General features: G+C 35.1%; 1 protein-coding gene across 2 annotated transcripts in view; it reads left to right on the top strand.

Annotated features, from left to right (window-relative positions):
• The first annotated feature begins 940 nt into the window (after nucleotides 1–940).
• Nucleotides 941–21,240, top strand: part of LOC138306273 (GRIP1-associated protein 1-like) — an 81,402-nt gene continuing 61,102 nt past the window's right edge. For both annotated transcript variants that reach the window (XM_069246687.1, XM_069246686.1), the window contains exons 1-5: nucleotides 941–1,097; nucleotides 5,655–5,845; nucleotides 7,145–7,247; nucleotides 11,036–11,192; nucleotides 14,000–14,195. In XM_069246687.1, the coding sequence (XP_069102788.1) occupies nucleotides 5,673–5,845; nucleotides 7,145–7,247; nucleotides 11,036–11,192; nucleotides 14,000–14,195 (629 nt within the window). In that variant the 5' untranslated portion in view covers nucleotides 941–1,097; nucleotides 5,655–5,672. The remainder of the gene's footprint in view (nucleotides 1,098–5,654; nucleotides 5,846–7,144; nucleotides 7,248–11,035; nucleotides 11,193–13,999; nucleotides 14,196–21,240) is intronic.

Genomic DNA, 21,240 nt, shown 5'->3' with positions numbered 1-21,240 from the left:
TATTATAAATATGAAGAATCAAATTTTTAATGATATTTGATTGAACTGATGACCGAAATCACGGATGAAGCATGTACTATAGTAAACAAATTAGATTATCGCCTTTATCGTTTTCATTTAAAAATAAAACAAAAAACACACAGGTACTGTGATACACAACGACATGTACACTGTATATATCTTATCTGGTCTTTGGAACTGTCACTACACAAATACACATGGATATTTCGGTACAAGATGCTCCACCGCCGACAGGGAATAAACGATTCTCTGGTATTTACTCAGGTATGTGTAAATGTATGCCTAAACACAAAACATGAATTATGTGAAATAGTATATTTTGCTTTTGGTGCATGCGCAATCAGTACTTTATTCCATATAGGACATGGTCCTATGGACCTTTTTCGGAACGCATTTTTATATATATATATATATATATATTTTATCTTGAAGTAGAATAAGAAGTAAAAAAAAAAATAATAAAATGGTGTTACGTTAATAACTTTTGAAACTGAACAAATACTGATTCGTCTGCCGTTTTTGATAGAAAAAATACCTTTGATCAGCGTTATAGATTCTTTAATGGTTTAATAACGTACCAACTGAGGTACAATTTCTGGACATTATTCAAACAATTATAATGTATTAAGTCATATATTCGATTTATAGAATTAAAGCTGACCGTTGGATGATTTTTTTCTAAATAAAAAATCACCGAAGAAAATAATTTCGTCTGATGATTCTTGCTCGAGCATTCATGTTTATTCTAATAAATACATGTATAAAACACGCGTCTTGTAAAACTCTTTAGATAATATAAATCAGAGAGCTGGTTTAAGTTCTTCGTTGTGATACATAGAGCTATAGTTTCAAAAGGGAGGTAACCCTCTGTGGTATAGTCCTACGGCTAGCAGTAATTTAGCCAATGTCAGGCGAATCACAATACTTAGGTCGACGTCCGAGGCTATGTTCGAAGAAGTGGGCGAGGTGTTCCGATTGAATCTCTATGGTGAGTGTTTACAAAAATAACGTCACTTCCATAAACAACTGAGGACAGCGGTTGGGACTTCCGGTGGATTTTGCTGCAGTACATTGAGGTATTTATATCAGTATATGCTCTTAACATAAAAAATATCCCTAAATACGAGAAGCATTGAGTTCACATAATTCTGGCGTCGGTATAATGTAATGCAACAGATTTATAATGGGCACCTGTTCAAGTGACAACTGACCTCGTTAATTTTTCCGGAATGATAGATCCAGTTGGATGTAAATAAATATCACAACTGGGATGGTAGCAAATATATGATATTTACAGTCGCAATTTAATGCTTTACAGCATGATTAAACAATTCTGTAAATTATACTGTAGGCCTATTCTATAAGTATGGATTATGTAGGGTTCGTTTTTAACAGTGTAGAAATTAGCCCATATATACACAGATACGCACATATGTAGATGTACGTTCTACATATATATTAGACAGCTGTATAGATAAATGAGTTTCCCATCATGCTATTTATGACGATGAGAATTTCAAACGTATACCTAGAAATCAGGTATCGTGTGTATAGTGCTAATGAATTACTAACATCATAAATTGTGACGTCCACAATTTTAATCTATACATCAGTTGACTGGTTGACTAGATGTTTGGAAAATGTGGTATTGCGAAATACATAAATTATACAATGTGCATATAAATCTATACACACACTGTAAATATATGTAATATAGAGGTGTTTGGAGAGGAGATGTCAATCTGATTGAAATACAGATCTTCATTATACACTACATATATACAGTCGTGTGCCAAAAGACTTCGTAATTTTTATTTTTCCCTATATATTCTATTTATTTTTACATTTTTTCTTAGATTTTTCCTGATCTCATCTAGGCGCTGATTTTAATCAAATTTTGCATACTTGTAGAAAATTATCTACACTTTCAGCTCATAATATTTATATAATTTTCCTTTATGCACTTTTTGAGAAAACCGTATTTCATAACCATGCAAAACTTTATCCTTGCCATTTTGGTAAGATTAAAGAAGAAAATGACGTCAAAAGTTTAAGAGGTGCACAAAAAAAAATATTTTGAAAACAAAATATCGGAAAATTATACAAATATTATGAGCTGAAAGTGTAGATAATTTTCTACAAGAATGCCAAAATTGGTTAAAATCTGCCAATAGATGAGATCAGAAAAAACAAAGAAAAAATGTAAAATTACAAAGAATATAAAGGGAAAAATAAAAAATTACGAAGACTTTTGGCTTGTTACTGTAAATATAAAGTTTATATTATACATATATGTTTCTGTCATCGGTGACCAGGTAGCTCAGCTGTAGAGCATTTGACTAGTTGTGGTCTAGCAGCTACATTTTCTCCTCTCCTGTTACAAAATTGGTGCCCAATTAAAATACCCATGATTGTGGTATAAGGGTCTTGTATGTCTTTGAGGGCGAAGACCTTCGAAAATAACAAAAAGCAGGGAGAAGTGTAGTGGAATTGGACTGGATCGCTCATTGGTGACCATGTAGCTCATGATCAGCGGTAGAACATTTGTGCGAGAGTTCCCGGCATGGAATCCAGGTCTGGCTGCTATATTTTCCTCTCTACTGTTACACTCGATATACTACTTTTGTAGTGTAACATATTAATAGTGTATAGTTGTAGCAAGTTTTATTTGTACATATTGATATGATCACCTTCTAGCTTCATGCTATGGGAATTTCCGTTTAGTTCAGTCAGTGGAGTGGCGGACCAGTAATTCTTAGGTCTAAGTTCAGTCAGTGGAGTGGCGGACCAGTAATTCTTTAAGGTCTAAGTTCAGTCAGTGGAGTGGCGGACCAGTGTAATTCTTAGGTCTAAGTTCAGTCAGTGGAGTGGCGGACCAGTGTAATTCTTAGGTCTAAGTTCAGTCAGTGGAGTGGCGGACCAGTAATTCTTAGGTCTAAGTTCAGTCAGTGGAGTGGCGGACCAGTAATTCTTAGGTCTTAGTTCAGTCAGTGGAGTGGCGGACCAGTAATTCTTTAAGGTCTAAGTTCAGTCAGTGGAGTGGCGGACCAGTAATTCTTTAAGGTCTAAGTTCAGTCAGTGGAGTGGCGGACCAGTAATTCTTTAAGGTCTAAGTTCAGTCAGTGGAGTGGCGGACCAGTAATTCTTAGGTCTAAGTTCAGTCAGTGGAGTGGTGGACCAGTAATTCTTAGGTCTAAGTTCAGTCAGTGGAGTGGCGGACCAGTAATTCTTTAAGGTCTAAGTTCAGTCAGTGGAGTGGCGGACCAGTAATTCTTTAAGGTCTAAGTTCAGTCAGTGGAGTGGCGGACCAGTAATTCTTTAAGGTCTAAGTTCAGTCAGTGGAGTGGCGGACCAGTAATTCTTAGGTCTAAGTTCAGTCAGTGGAGTGGCGGACCAGTAATTCTTAGGTCTTAGTTCAGTCAGTGGAGTGGCGGACCAGTAATTCTTAGGTCTAAGTTCAGTCAGTGGAGTGGCGGACCAGTAATTCTTTAAGGTCTAAGTTCAGTCAGTGGAGTGGTGGACCAGTAATTCTTAGGTCTAAGTTCAGTCAGTGGAGTGGCGGACCAGTAATTCTTTAAAGTCTAAGTTCAGTCAGTGGAGTGGCGGACCAGTAATTCTTTAAGGTCTAAGTTCAGTCAGTGGAGTGGCAGACCAGTAATTCTTAGGTCTAAGTTCAGTCAGTGGAGTGGCGGACCAGTAATTCTTAGGTCTTAGCTCAGTCAGTGGAGTGGCGGACCAGTAATTCTTAGGTCTTAGTTCAGTCAATGGAGTGGCGGACCAGTAATTCTTTAAGGTCTAAGCTCAGTCAGTGGAGTGGCGGACCAGTAATTCTTAGGTCTAAGTTCAGTCAGTGGAGTGGCGGACCAGTAATTCTTTAAGGTCTAAGTTCAGTCAGTGGAGTGGCGGACCAGTAATTCTTAGGTCTAAGTTCAGTCAGTGGAGTGGCGGACCAGTAATTCTTTAAGGTCTAAGTTCAGTCAGTGGAGTGGCGGACCAGTAATTCTTTAAGGTCTAAGTTCAGTCAGTGGAGTGGCGGACCAGTAATTCTTAGGTCTAAGTTCAGTCAGTGGAGTGGCGGACCAGTAATTCTTAGGTCTTAGCTCAGTCAGTGGAGTGGCGGACCAGTAATTCTTAGGTCTTAGTTCAGTCAATGGAGTGGCGGACCAGTAATTCTTTAAGGTCTAAGTTCAGTCAGTGGAGTGGCGGACCAGTGTAATTCTTAGGTCTAAGTTCAGTCAGTGGAGTGGCGGACCAGTGTAATTCTTAGGTCTTAGTTCAGTCAGTGGAGTGGCGGACCAGTAATTCTTAGGTCTAAGTTCAGTCAGTGGAGTGGCGGACCAGTAATTCTTAGGTCTTAGTTCAGTCAGTGGAGTGGCGGACCAGTAATTCTTAGGTCTTAGTTCAGTCAGTGGAGTGGCGGACCAGTAATTCTTAGGTCTAAGTTCAGTCAGTGGAGTGGCGGACCAGTAATTCTTAGGTCTTAGTTCAGTCAGTGGAGTGGCGGACCAGTAATTCTTAGGTCTTAGTTCAGTCAGTGGAGCGGCGGACCAGTAATTCTTACGTCCCATGTGTAAGCCTGTATGGTTGGCAGCACACTATTCTTGCCCTTTTACATATAGTAAAGATCTGATTGTTTTCATTTTCATTTTCAAATATATGTACTAATATGCTGTGATACGGAATTTGGCACCAATCAAAAATATTAAAGTGAATAGTCGGGCAAAGAAAACCAGTCTAAATGCGTTCATTTGCCTTCCAAAAGTTCTCACATATTAATACGACGGTCAAGTTCTGCTTAGTTTCCCAGTTCTGACCATTAAAGTAAAGAAAAGTTGAAAGCATTGAAAACGAGGCTGCGTGGAAATGTAACCACGGACATAGTAAGCCGGGAGGACGTTTTAGAATTTCCATACTTTTAATTAATTTCTTCGTACACAGACAGATTTTGACGAGAGATTTTATTCTTCCATTTCATAGGAAATTATCCTGGATACATTCACACCATTTTACCGACTTTAGCCATCCTTGCCCGACTGTTCACTTTAAAAGAAATGTAGAGCTGGAGAGGAGAAATTTAGTGCCCATAACAGAACTCTGAACCAAAGACTTTCGACCATTATACCATTTTGCTCTACCGAATGAACTACAATGTCACAGAGGATTGGCCATTTCTGCTACATGCACTTCTCACTGAAATTGAGACCTTGCAATATCTTGATGCCCCTGTTCTGATATGCGCCCCTCCCCCTTTTTCAATGCCTCAATTAAGCTCACTAAACATATAGTTTCTTTATTGATTTCTTACATTGATTTATGGCTTTGCCATTATTTCACGAAAACTCTAAATTTGGTCCAAATATAGCTACCACAGTAACTCATTATTTATAGATTACCAAATTATACAGATTTGTCTCCCTTGATTGATGGTATGAATTATGACGTCATTGTTTCGCAATCGAAATTCATGTTATTTTTTCTGAAAAAAATGATGATACCTACCTGCAAGGGTAGTATGGCATATCAAGATAAAATTTCTTGTTTATTATATTTTGTTTTTACGTAAGAATTAGAAAGATTTGTGTTTGGTTTGTTTATTTTTGTTAAATAACAGATTAGTATTTGATATTACCTAGAATACCAGAAGAATCACCATGGCATTGTCTGTGGATACGCTGAATAATTACATCAAGTTGGATAATCAAATTCACGAGTTGGAGATAAAGAACACTCGTAAGGCGTATGAGGAACTTCAGGGCCGCCTTGGGAGCCTTCAAACAGAGAACAAAACACTAAAGCAGCAATTGGAAGAAAAATGTCAAAAGACGTATGTAAAGCTTTTTTATATATCTGATATAAATATGACAGGTTTAATTAAATGTAAGTTAAATGATGCAAAAGGTATTCTGCATTTGCATTTACATTGTTATTTCCCTTTCAGGTTTAGCGGGTATCAATTGTTTTTGTTGGGAATTAAAATATCATGTGTATTTTTTTGCATGTGAAAAAGAAACATTTCTCACCTATAAAATAATGATCAGTCGATACATTGTCTTAAAAGAGAGACAACTCTGTATCATACAAAGACGGCGGTTTAGTACAATAAGCCCCATCATCCAGTGATTTACACTTTAATGATTTGTGTAATGTTGTTTTAACAGTCATCTGTAATAATGATTAAAACCTGGCTATATTTTCTACATACAAACATTTTCAGGGTATTTTGGAAAAAAGTTTTTGTAACAAACTGGGAATTTTTAATCGCAAAAAAGAGCAGTTTGGGAAAAAGTTACCCATTACTGAACATGGTATAATTATAAGTGATTAGATTTTGTAAAAGTATTTTATTTTGTCAAAAGTTAACTACTATATCTTCAGAGTGTATTTGGTTTTTAGTTTTAGATTAATCAATGAGTGGAGAGAAGACGGTTTCAGATTTCTAGGTTTTATCTGTTTTTCGGCGATTTGAATTGGAAATTTTCCATTGTAATTTGGAAAAAACAGGGGGGTTTGGCATCGATAATGGTGTCGTTTACCGACCCAAGTTATATAGGGAGAAAAATCATTGTTTAATATCACATGTCTATATGCAAATATCAGCAATAGCATTAAAAAATTTATGAATCAGAGTTAATTTTCTATTTATCCTGACAAATGCATTACCAGAGACCTATGAATGGTTGCACTATGCCTCTATGAGTGTAATGAAGCATCACATATACTCTCAACTATGGGTCTCCAACAACCAAAGATTGGGTATATTAATTTACAACTGCCACTCACCCGTATTTAATTTTCTAAACTTCTGTTGGATTTGGTATGGATTGTTTAGTGTTACAACCTTTTAAAAACCAGGGCCATGTAAGGATGTACCAGGTTTGATGTTGGAGGAAAACCTGAGTACCTGGAGAAAAACCAACAACCAATATTCAGCACCTGAAAACTGCCCCACATATGATATAAACTTGCCACCCAGAGGTAGAGGGCTTGTGGTAATATGTCAGGACATCTTAACCATTCAGCTACTGTTGCCCTTTCTGTTGGAGTTTCCACATGAATATTAAATGTGTATTTATATTGTCACATGTAGTTTTGAGTTAAGTAGTTTTTGATATTTTGGTGACAGGAAAAAAGAGTTGGATGATGTGGAAAGAGTTGTTAAGGAAATGGAACAGGCAGTTCTTGCTAAAGGACAGAAGCAATATGACGAGGAGATGGCGCGAGAGAAGGTAACTCTTACATGTATCTTCCATGAATTATTGTTATCTCCCCTTGAGTAGACATGATTTATGAAGAAAAAAAGTGATTGTGTATCTTAATTTATAATTATCATGTTATCTCCCCCTAGGTTAGAATATAGACATCAGCAAGAAAAGGTAGTTCAGTGTCTTAATTATCCTAATTTACCATGAATTACCAGATGTCTCCCCTAGGTTAGAATATAGACATCAGCAAGAAAAGGTAATTCGGTGTCTTAATTATCCTAATTTACCATGAATTACCAGTTGTCTCCCCTAGGTTAGAATATAGACATCAGCAAGAAAAGGTAATTCAGTGTCTTAATTATTCTAATTTACCATGAATTACCAGTTGTCTTCCCTTAGGTTAGAATAGACATGGAGCAGGAAAGTCAAGTCTTCCCTTAGGTTAGAATAGACATGGAGCAGGAAAAAGAAATTGGGTATCTACACCCTAAGTTACCATGAATTATCAGTTGTCTCCCCTTGAATAGACTTGTAGAAAGAAAAGATAATTGTATATATCTTACTTTAATTGTTATGAATTATCAGTTGTCTCCCCTTGAGTAGAAGTCACATGGAGAAAGAAAAGATAATTGCATATACAGTATCTTACTTTAATTATTATGCATTATCAGTTGTCTCCACTTGAGTAGAAGTCACATGGAGAAAGAAAAGATAATTGTATATACAGTATCTTACTTTAATTATTATGCATTATCAGTTGTCTCCACTTGAGTAGAAGTCACATGGAGAAAGAAAAGATAATTGTATATACAGTATCTTACTTTAATTATTATGCATTATCAGTTGTCTCCACTTGAGTAGAAGTCACATGGAGAAAGAAAAGATAATTGTATATATCTTACTTTAATTATTATGCATTATCAGTTGTCTCCACTTGAGTAGAAGTCACATGGAGAAAGAAAAGATAATTGTATATATCTTACTTTAATTATTATGAATTATCAGTTGTCTCCACTTGAGTAGAAGTCACATGGAGAAAGAAAAGATAATTGTATATATCTTACTTTAACTTGAGTAGAAGTCACATGGAGAAAGAAAAGATAATTGTATATATCTTACTTTAATTATTATGAATTATCAGTTGTCTCCCCTTGAGTAGAAGTCACATGGAGAAAGAAAAGATAATTGTATATACAGTATCTTACTTTAATTATTATGAATTATCAGTTGTCTCCCCTTGAGTAGAAGTCACATGGAGAAAGGAAAGATAATTGTATATACAGTATCTTACTTTAATTATTATGAATTATCAGTTGTCTCCACTTGAGTAGAAGTCACATGGAGAAAGAAAAGATAATTGTATATATCTTACTTTAATTATTATGAATTATCAGTTGTCTCCCCTTGAGTAGAAGTCACATGGAGAAAGAAAAGATAATTGTATATATCTTACTTTAATTATTATGAATTATCAGTTGTCTCCCCTTGAGTAGAAGTCACATGGAGAAAGAAAAGATAATTGTATATACAGTATCTTACTTTAATTATTATGAATTATCAGTTGTCTCCCCTTGAGTAGAAGTCACTTGGAGAAAGAAAAGATAATTGTATATATCTTACTTTAATTATTATGAATTATCAGTTGCCTATTTTACTGGTGAGGATATACATGGGAAATGGATCATGACCTCCAATGTCACATGAATTAGGGGTTGTCTCCCAATTAGTTAAAGTTTGAGAAAAAAATGGCAAACATGGAATATACCTGATGGCCATGGGATTTGGATTGTCTCCCTTGAAATCTAAATCTAAGTGCAAAAGGAAAATGAAAACATGGATTTGTGTCCATCTTATGTTCTATAGTGTTGGGGTTGTCCCCTCTTAACTATGAACAAAGGTGGAAAAAGAAAATGGATACACAAGAAATAACCTACCACTAATATAATGTGATTGAAAAGGACAACCATCAATGTATATACCATGGTTTGTGGTCTCCACTTAAATTTTTATGGCCTTAGACCACAATAAGACTTCCTGTTCGTTGTAGACAATGTAGTGCATTTTGAATTTTTAGAAATGTTACCATACAATTTTTCGACTTAGCTATTGCATCTGTGTATAATTTTTGCGTATAATTTTAGTGTAATATCTAGCTGTACTACCGGTAGAATTTGTTTTTAACCCATTTTTGTAGGTTTATTGTGTGGTATAAGGACACCCTGTGTGATAAGGCTTGAGAAGGATTTTTTGTCTTTTTCTGGATTTTCATATCACATTGTAGGTTTGTGATATGCATGTGAAGATATCTCGAAAACAAGCAGGTTCTGGGTTTCTAACTCGACCACAGCTTAGTTTAATCAATTTTTTTTGCAAAATTTAAAAAAATACATTATTTTCATTTTTCTTTAGTATGACAAATAATGAAAGTAATTGTATTCTAAGGCCATATTTTCCTCTTATATTTTATAGTTTTTGGGTTGTCTCCCCATATGTTAGAGTAAAGATGGCGATAGTTTAGTTAATATACCAATAGTATACCATAGTTTTGGGTTTCTCTATCCTTAAAATTACATTTGCCATAATTGGATGGAAATTTGCCCATGTTATTTTTTTTCTTCAAGTATTATAACCTATTGAAAGTTAGCTACCATATTAAATAATCCCTACACTGTTTTACCTTGTTTCCAGTTACAGGACTACATATCTATACTAATGATAGTATACTATAACTATTAGGATTTATAAGTGAGTATATAGTCCATATAGCCCTGTACTTGTGGAAATATACCTGGTATTAACAATTATTTATTACTGTTACACTCACAGAGCAAAGTTGATTTATCATCAATTTAACACATTTCTCTAGGGATCAAATCCAGACCTCTGACTTTAAAAGCCTGCTGCGGTTGTGAAACATCAAATAGCATTAGAAGATTTATATTGAGAGTCTATAATAAGGTTAAAACACCAAACATTTTCTGTGTAATCTACAATGTATAGGATTTGTTACAATGAAGATTGTGCTGTTTTGCTATCTAACGCAGTGAATACTTTTAACTTGTGTGCAGCAATAACAGGATGATGAGGGGAGACATCAGTTACCTTCATTATGAAAATTAATATTTCATTTATTTTGATTAAATCGTTCAACAGGTGATGATAAGTATAATGTTAGCGGTAAAAGTAATAATTAAATTTTGAGACGCTATGAAATTATCAATTTCATTTTACATTGCCATTTTAATAATTAAAAGCTGTTTTAGTTTAGGTATTTACCTTTGATTACAAGTCTAAAGTAAAATATACCACAGTCTCCTGAAACATGAAACACATATTTCATACACGCTACACCCAACATACATGGAAGGAAGTCCCTACATGCCCCTGTCCATTAATAGGACATAATGTTTTTTTTATAAAACAAACATACAAATAGATGTATAGAGCCTAATCCCAGGACTGAATAATTTCACAGTGATTGACACACTTGATGAAGGAACCTTTAACTTTGTCTTATATTTTCTCCTCTTATGTAAGCAGGCCAGTATTCATATTTTAGAGATTTTCTAGGTTGGAAATTATTGACACAAATTTGGGAAGATAAAGCAAAAGTTTACTAAAGGAAGCCACCTTGAACAGTTTCTTTTAAAATTTATTCTAAAATTAAGTAATATATTTGATATTGTCTATATATTAAGAGAACATTTGGAAAATACAGCACTATTTCAGTAAAGGAACACCTTCAATAGGCTCTTAATGCATCATAAAAAGTCAAAATGTACTATGATAAAATTGTTTTTGTATGATTTAAGGCGGAGCATTTGGAAGCATTAGCAGAGCAAGAAAAGGTGCAAAAGTTTCTGGAGGAGAATGAAAAAGAAATCAAACAAGTTGAAAAACAAGCAGCAGAAGCCAAGGTTGGTAACGACCAACTCAACAAGTTATACCAAGAGCAAGAAGAACTCCTTAGTAAGTACACATTTAACACATTAATCAAATTTCAATGCAGTCAAACTTCAGTACAAAATTGAATTGAATAAAAGTGCAATGGAACATTGCACATTTACAATTATTGTATTTGGCCTCTGAAAAATCTGTCTGATATCCATTATCGTTTTTCACATGTATTATTTTTGAATATGTCACTAAGCGCAATATAACTTGATTGATTGTCAATGGATGAAATTAATTATGAAGTCATTGCTTAATGTCATTAAAGAATGATGTGAGAATATTCAATCCGGGCAATGGCTTGAAGATAGTTGCTATTCAATATTAGTTACATATACAGTAAACAGTATATAGCAAATTGTGCGCACACCTGGTCCAATTTTCTTATTACCAGCACCTTTTGTCTTTTATATGATTTTATTAATTTCATGTAGTTTAAAAACTACAACTGACGTCTTATTATGTGATACATATTCGATTTAGGTCATCTGACCCTAAGGGACAGGATCTGGATGACTTATATATATCATCATGTTTCATGCGCTGTCTACTATTTAATTTCTTCAAAATGTTGATTTTTGTATTGCCCGCAATGACAGTTTGCGAAGACGATATTATGGTTTTACTTTGCCAAAGGTAACAGCAGCGTTGTCGTCAACATTTAACTTCAAAGTTCTGGGTTTAGCTCTGTTTCTCAAAAAGTGTATGTCCAATCCCAACCAAACTTAACTAAAGGACATCATTATCACCTCAATACACCCAATTGTTGTATGATTCATTTCAGGGTGTGGGATACAGAGGCTGTGAAACTTAGTGGTGCTAAACTATACTTAGCTCTTTTTCTTAAAAAGTACAAGTCTAATCCTTAACAACCTTGGAATATACAGTATAGCTAAAGGCCATTTTTATCACCTCCACACACCTAATTATTGTATGATTCAGATGCTGTAGGCCATAATTATGCTGCATTTCACTTTTCCTTCATTTTGTTTTACTTTCAATTTTTTAAAAATATTCCATAATAGTTATGTAATAAATCAACAATGCGGTAGCTATATATACAGTAAAACCCCTATAACTCGAACAGCAGGGGACCAGGTCAATAGTTCGAGGAATACGGGGTATTCGACTCATCCGAGGTTGGTCACGATCGACAGTCAAAATGTCCGGTCTCAAACTATGTCAAACAATGCACGGCAATGACATTTTGATTAACGTATCCTTCTCTTTACTCAAGTGTTTTATTGATAGTAATATCAAGTTGAAAAAATATGTATAACATAAATTGAGTGTTTGAAAATGCTTACGAGAAAGCCCTAAATCAAATGCCATTCACAGCAGAGTAAGCGATCGTCATCTAGGTCAATGCACAATCCATATTGGTCAACAAGGGGTACATTTTCTATTATTTAATTATCACAAATCATTTAGCACATTTACAAAATACATACTCACAATAATGTTAATAACCAGCATATTTACAGCCATAAGAAATGATATCTATAGATGTCTATTTAGTAATATAAAAGCGTAACGTTAGGCCCTATGTTACATGTGTTTACGAGTAAATTTACAAAATACAATTTACGGGAAAAGATACGGAACGCACTGATAAAATATACTCTACATGTATCTTTTGATATCGTTTACATCTTTCGAATAATAATATTGTGCTAGCCTTTCGAATGAAACCAACAAAGAAATTAAAAAAAAATAAACTTTTATAATTAGGCGGACGTCAGCAATATCTTCCGCCTCTTTTGACATTTACAACGCGTACTTTCTATTAACACGGATCAACAACTTCCGTATTTTCGTATTTACAGCGAAGATTATATACGAGAGAAACACCAATAACTTAATGTCTTTTCTGAAATAATCAAATAAAGTTAGCATCAAACAACAACTTGCGATCGTGTAGGTAGGTAATAATGACACCGTTAATCCCTTGATTAATGACCTAAAGGCTTGACACGCCAACTGTATAAACACAAGATTGTGAGCAGTTATCCATGTCGGTCGGTGCAGTCAGGTGTGACATAGGTAAAAAATCTCAAGGGCCGAACACCTGTTCGACGAATACATGGGTAAATACTATGTATTTGATGAAACAGGGACATATTTCTGTTCGAGGAATAAGGGGTATTCGACGAATAGCTGTTCGAGCTATCCGGGGTTTTGTTACATAGATTATATAGGGAGATGGTCGGGACCGTACGACCAGTTCGACGAATAGGGGGTATTCGAGGAATCCGGGTTCGAGTTAGAGGGGTTTTACTGTATATAAAATATAAACTTTATTTATACAACTTATGTAAATCACTCTCGATGGCCCGGATGTAAGCGCGCGAGGGATCTTAGTGTGGGAGGAAACCGGAGTGCCCGGAGTAAACTCACGTGATCAGGCAGGTGACCCCTAACCTTTTCACGTCCATGCCAGGGATCGAACCCCAGCCGGCTAGGTGAAAGGTGAGTGGCTTAACCACTACGCCACCCGATCACCCAGCTATATATATAGGGGCTAAACTTATAATTACACGTAACTCTTCTGGCTTTATAATAATGTCATAAAAGTATCTTGCGTTAATTTCATATGAAATTTTATGAAACTCATCCCAAAGTTTTAATTGAGCTGGCCAAGGTCGGCAAATTAAATAAACACTTCTGAGACTCATAAATTTCATATGGAATGATTGGTCATCAATAAGGTAATATATTTATTGTATATTTAACTATACAATGTATTTGTGGAAGGGGTATTGATATAACTGTTTCTCCACCCAATTACATAATACTGATTACCTAAACATTATACTGCTTTTCAGACTCTATCTTCAATGGCAGTTATGGAAGTGCTTTAGAGAATGAACTTGAAGCAGATCTCGAAATGCATCGAGAAAGGAAACAGAGAATCGACATTGCTCGCTACAAATGGACAAATGGTCGGGTGTTACTGAGCCATGCTTGTAACCAACTCAACACTGCTACAAAAGGATGGACCGAAATGAGAGGAATTAAATGGTAAATATATATGCAATACTAGAATCGCGAATGGAAATATGTTTACGTTCATTCATCACTTCTATAATTAATTTTTATTTGTTTTCATACTAAATCCGACTTTCTGATTGGCTGATACTTTTTCGTCATATATTATGAAGAAAAAAATCCGAGAATGGCGCGAATGACGTTTTAATTATAAGCATTGGTGTCACTATTCTTGAGCTTCATCGGGTTATGAAATTTATTTTGTTTGCATACAGTTTGCAAACAAAATTTCTTTCATACCCTGATGAAGTTCAAAAATAGTGACATCAATGCTTAAATATACCAACTTTTATTTGCATGCTATTTACTTTCACGAATTTCGCGATCGACTTAAATTCGCGATTTCAAATAAATATCCGCGAATTATTTTGATATATTAATTAGTATGACTGTTATAAAGTTCAAAATGGTCAGATAGCATTACAATGTTAATATTTGCTCAGAAATAATATAGGTGTATCTATATTCAAAGTAAAAGAACGATTTATACGTCAGTAAAATTAAACCTTATGATCCGAGCACATACAATTCGTGAGAATGAGACATAATTACACTGTTTGTGTGTGCCGCCAAGACATACCTGGCGGAAATCATGTACATGTATGCATATACAGGTGTACAAATATATATATAATAATTAACAGCAAGGAGCGAGTGACAGGATAGTTTTATAGTGTGGACAAAGTTACAAGTAAGTTGGTTTTTAAGTCCAAGATGCATTAATTCAAAGGACTGACGTTGATATGCACTCATAGTTCATCAGTTTTCCTCTTGAGTCGCGGGTTGGTGTTCGCCGGACAGATGCGTGTACGACTAATCGAAATTTGACAATTTTCCGATGTGTCCTTGGGTACATTACAACACTTCTACAATATGGTCTACGGTAAACTATATTCCAAAATAAAGATAAATAATCTAGACAAATGCCAGCTACATAACTTCAACAGTTATTTCACAAACACATTTTCCCCGTAATTGAGTTGTTTTATCTGGCCAATCGAGTTAATCACCTTGATTATATATTGGCATATATTGTCAGACGAGTTTAATACCTATGTACAGCTTCACTCGACATGAGTGTATTGTCCTGGACCAGACAGTATTATACGTGTAGGAATGAGAGAAAAATATTTCTCATAAAATTAAAATCAACTCGATTTCATTAAATGTCTTTTTATGGGATTAACATTTCATGAGTGAAGTGTGTGATCGTGAATTCGAGGCCCGGATAGGACATGAGTCATAATCAATAAAGTGTTATCCTTTGTAAAGGGAATTCCTAATCATAAACTATGGATTGGTGGCGACTTCAATCTCTGTGTTATTTCTTGGCTAGCAGATCACATTTCTAGTAATAATTAACCAAAATCCATGAGCGGACAATTTCTTTCTATGTTCAATGATCTGTAGCTGGAACTAAAACTTGACTTTCCAACTAGACTCAACAACACTCTTGATTTGTTCCTTTCCAATAGGCCAGCTCTAGTCAATACATGACTAGAGAAGGCGTTTCTAAGTTGAGATTACTTGTGCCTTATCCCTATTGTTATGTTGAACAATAAAAATATGTTTAAATCAATACATGTAAATGTAAGTTTTTGCCCGGATTGTCAGGGCGTCATATTGTATTGATAGATATCAGAATGTCCACCTCGCCTAAAAACAATCAAGAAGAACCATACTACTCTGGGATAACGCTGATATCGATAAGATGCTGCAATTCTATATCAAGGATGGCTTGAACACTATTTTAACAGAAAATATTGATATCAGTCATAGATTTGACCTCTTCAAAAACAGTATCACTTCAGCCATAGAAAGTATGTCCCTAACCAGCTCTCTCGTTTTAAATTCATAAATCCAAGGGCAAATAACAACATAATTGATTATCTGGATAAAACGGAGAGCATATGACAAAGTAAGATAATCCGAAAACCCCACAAGCCTGGGAAAGATACCGAAACATCAAATCAAGAATGCAAAAAGAAACCAGAAAGGCACGTAGTCAATATATGAGAGAAGTCATCAGTCCTCAGGCAAAGGGAAACCCTGAACAAATTTGGAGATATATAAGGAGGAAAAACTGACTCCTCGAACATTCCAAACATTCCACCAATCAGAAACCATGCAGATGGCCTGCCATATTCAGACGAATCAAACAAAGCTAAGATACTTTATACAACTTTTTGTATACATCAAAGAAGACACTGCCAACATCCCTAAATTACCAGACAGCCCATTTACTCCAATGCAAAATATCTTAGTTACTGAAAACGGTGTGTTCAAACTATTAAATAATATAAACATTCACAAAGCTACTGGCCCTAGTTACTGAAAACGGTGTGCTCAAACTATTAAATAATATAAACATTCACAAAGCTACTGGCCCTAGTTACTGAAAACGGTGTGCTCAAACTATTAAATAATATAAACATTCACAAAGCTACTGGCCCTAGTTACTGAAAACGGTGTGCTCAAACTATTAAATAATATAAACATTCACAAAGCTACTAGCCCTAGTTACTGAAAACGGTGTGTTCAAACTATTAAATAATATAAACATTCACAAAGCTACTGGCCCTAGTTACTGAAAACGGTGTGCTCAAACTATTAAATAATATAAACATTCACAAAGCTACTGGCCCTAGTTACTGAAAACGGTGTGCTCAAACTATTAAATAATATAAACATTCACAAAGCTACTGGCCCTAGTTACTGAAAACGGTGTGCTCAAACTATTAAATAATATAAACATTCACAAAGCTACTAGCCCTAGTTACTGAAAACGGTGTGCTCAAACTATTAAATAATATAAACATTCACAAAGCTACTAGCCCTAGTTACTGAAAACGGTGTGCCCAAACTATTAAATAATATAAACATTCACAAAGCTACTAGCCCTAGTTACTGAAAACGGTGTGTTCAAACTATTAAATAATATAAACATTCACAAAGCTACTGGCCCTAGTTACTGAAAACTGTGTGCTCAAACTATTAAATAATGTAAACATTCACAAAGCTACTGGCCCTAGTTACTGAAAATGGTGTGCTCAAACTATTAAATAATATAAACATTCACAAAGCTACTGGCCCTAGTTACTGAAAACGGTGTGCTCAAACTATTAAATAATGTAAACATTCACAAAGCTACTGGCCCTAGTTACTGAAAATGGTGTGCTCAAACTATTAAATGATATAAACATTCACAAAGCTACTGGCCCTAGTTACTGAAAATGGTGTGCTGAAACTATTAAATAATGTAAACATTCACAAAGCTACTGGCCCTAGTAACTGAAAACGGTGTGCTCAAACTATTAAATAATGTAAACATTCACAAAGCTACTGGCCCTAGTTACTGAAAATGGTGTGCTCAAACTGTTAAATAATATAAACATTCACAAAGCTACTTGCCGTAGTTACTGAAAATGGTGTGCTCAAACTATTAAATAATGTAAACATTCACAAAGCTACTGGCTTTAGTAACTGAAAACGGTGTGTTCAAACTATTAAATAATATAAACATTCACAAAGCTACTGGCCCTAGTTACTGAAAACGGTGCGCTCAAACTATTAAATAATGTAAACATTCACAAAGCTACTGGCCCTAGTTACTGAAAATGGTGTGCTCAAACTATTAAATAATATAAACATTCACAAAACTACTGGCCCTAGTTACTGAAAATGGTGTGCTCAAACTATTAAATAATATTAACATTCACAAAGCTACTGGCCCTAGTTACTGAAAACGGTGTGTTCAAACTATTAAATAATATAAACATTCACAAAGTTACTTGCCGTATTTACTTAAAATGGTGTGCTCAAACTATTAAATAATGTAAACATTCACAAAGCTACTGGCCCTAGTAACTGAAAATGGTGTGCTCAAACTATTAAATAATGTAAACATTCACAAAGCTACTGGCCCTAGTTACTGAAAACGGTGTGCTCAAACTGTTAAATAATATAAACATTCACAAAGCTACTGGCCCTAGTTACTGAAAATGGTGTGCTCAAACTATTAAATAATGTAAACATTCACAAAGCTACTGGCCCTAGTAACTGAAAACGGTGTGTTCAAACTATTAAATAATATAAACATTCACAAAGCTTCTGGCCCTAGTTACTGAAAACGTTGTGCTCAAACTATTAAATAATATAAACATTCACAAAGCTACTGGCCCTAGTTACTGAAAATGGTATGCTCAAACTATTAAATAATATAAACATTCACAAAGCTACTGGCCCTAGTTACTGAAAATGGTATGCTCAAACTATTAAATAATGTAAACATTCACAAAGCTACTGGCCCTAGTTACTGAAAATGGTGTGCTCAAACTATTAAATAATATAAACATTCACAAAGCTACTGGCCCTAGTTACTGAAAACGGTGTGCTCAAACTATTAAATAATATAAACATTCACAAAGCTACTGGCCCTAGTTACTGAAAATGGTGTGCTCAAACTATTAAATAATATAAACATTCACAAAGCTACTGGCCCTAGTTACTGAAAACGGTGTGCTCAAACTATTAAATAATATAAACATTCACAAAACTACTGGCCCTAGTTACTGAAAACGGTGTGCTCAAACTATTAAATAATATAAACATTCACAAAGCTACTGGCCCTAGTTACTGAAAACGGTGTGCTCAAACTATTAAATAATATAAACATTCACAAAGCTACTGGCCCTAGTTACTGAAAATGGTATGCTCAAACTATTAAATGATATAAACATTCACAAAGCTACTGGCCCTAGTTACTGAAAACGGTGTGCTCAAACTATTAAATGATATAAACATTCACAAAGCTACTGGCCCTAGTTACTGAAAATGGTATGCTCAAACTATTAAATAATGTAAACATTCACAAAGCTACTGGCCCTAGTAACTGAAAACGGTATGCTCAAACTATTAAATGATATAAACATTCACAAAGCTACTGGCCCTAGTTACTGAAAACGGTGTGCTCAAACTATTAAATGATATAAACATTCACAAAGCTACTGGCCCTATTTACTGAAAATGGTGTGCTGAAACTATTAAATAATGTAAACATTCACAAAGCTACTGGCCCTAGTTACTGAAAACGGTGTGCTCAAACTATTAAATAATATAAACATTCACAAAGCTTCTGGCCCAGATACACAACAGAAACTCTATTAATTCTAACTGTAAACGACCTCTGTCGTAACCTGGAAACTAAAACCCAAACAGACATTACACTTTTAGACTTCTCAAAAGATTTTGGCAAAGTCCCTCATGAGAGGCTTTTGTTAAAACTTCACTACTATGACATTATAATCTGTATAATCCTCCTGGATAAGATCATCCCTGCGATAACGTACCCAATTAGTCTTATGAAATGGAACAAAAGCAGACAAAGCCCCAGTGCTATCAGGGGTACCCCAAGGGACGATCATCAGTCCTTTACTATTTTTTGTACGTATCAATGACATCGTCGATTTGTTGTCATGTGACATTTAACTTTTTGCAGATGATTGACTTCTCTATAAGGACACCAAATCAGTGAGAAATTGCAAGACACTACAATCTGACCTTGACAACAGCCAAGCTTGGAAAGACAATGACAGATGAATTTCAATGCTGTATTATCAACATCACTAAAAGCAAATCTACCATCAAAATGATTACAAGTGATACACTGAAGTCCTTTGTCGCAACATGTAATACATATACTATACCCTTGTAAGACCTACTATCGAGTAAGACTTTTCATATTAGGACCGTCAATCTACAGATAACATTATGCTGCTAGAATCTGCTCAACGATGGACTGCTCGGTATGTATATAGCAACTGCAGGACTAGGGAGCCTGGCTATGTATCATCTATGATCCGTTCTCTAGACTGGGAGCCACTTTCACAACTGAGGGCCAAAGCCTGAGGCTGATCATGCCATACAAAATCATAAATAAACATCTAGCAATAACGCCAACAGACTACCTTACTATGGGCGACAGAAGAAGCAACGGAGCCCACAGGTTCCAACACATCAGTGCTGTTACGTACAACTATAAATAATTCCCTCGAACTTTTATCACATGGAATTCTTTACCATCTGATATTGCTTGCTCTCCCGATTTAAATACCTTTTAAATCGACTGTCTCTAGCATCAACTTCTCTCTCTACAGAATCCCATGCTTTAAATTGTACATAGTTTTAATGCTTTTTCCAGTTTACATCCAGAATAAATAAACACTGCCACGTCCACAAACATTTGAACCCTCTCCACTCAGTGTCAATTGCACTTTATCTTTAGAGCTCTGACACTTCAACGAAAGAAGAAATTGCGCATTTTGATATGTCTAATTACTAAACACAATGTATCATATGCAATATGTGTAGTTGATCCAAAGGTTTGATTTGAATTTCCTGTTGAAATTGTAGTCCGTTGATAGTTATACAGGATCTCTCACAGTTGTTAGGTCTCCGCTACTTATAACACAAATCTGTTTACATAGAGCCTGTTCCTTGTTTCTTGATAGATAGCAGTTTATGTTTTATCGAGCGAGGTGGAAACTTTGATATATTTGCGAAACCGTTGTATTTTACAGAGTTACTTGCCCAAACTGATGACATGACAATCAAAATGATATTTCAACTGTCAATGCTGCATTCCGATTGGTCAAAAGCGAGTAAAAATGTCAAAATTGAATGGAACTTTTGTGTTCACCGTTATACATTATGTTTTATTTCGAGAAATTTAATGAATTAAAGTTATATCTCGTGTTAATTTCACTGTCACGATTTGTCGCTTAAACATTTGAAATTTGACCATGGACATATGTAACTTGATAATTAAGCTCCCCAAAAATATCTGTCGGCCTATAAGAGAGCCGGAATCTAGGGATCATATATCCCTGGTTTTGAATCACCGCCATGTTCAGTACTTTCGGGTTTTGTCGGAATTCCGAATTGTATCACGTGACTGACCTCGACACGACCTGAACATGGTGATCCAAGTAATTAGCATAATTGCACGTACATGTTTTAC

The sequence above is a fragment of the Argopecten irradians genome, chromosome 13, assembly GCF_041381155.1.
Source record: "Argopecten irradians isolate NY chromosome 13, Ai_NY, whole genome shotgun sequence".
In the NCBI taxonomy this organism is placed as follows: domain Eukaryota; kingdom Metazoa; phylum Mollusca; class Bivalvia; order Pectinida; family Pectinidae; genus Argopecten; species Argopecten irradians.
The sequence above is the reverse complement of the archived record's forward strand: the minus strand, read 5'-3'. Positions and strand labels throughout refer to the sequence as shown.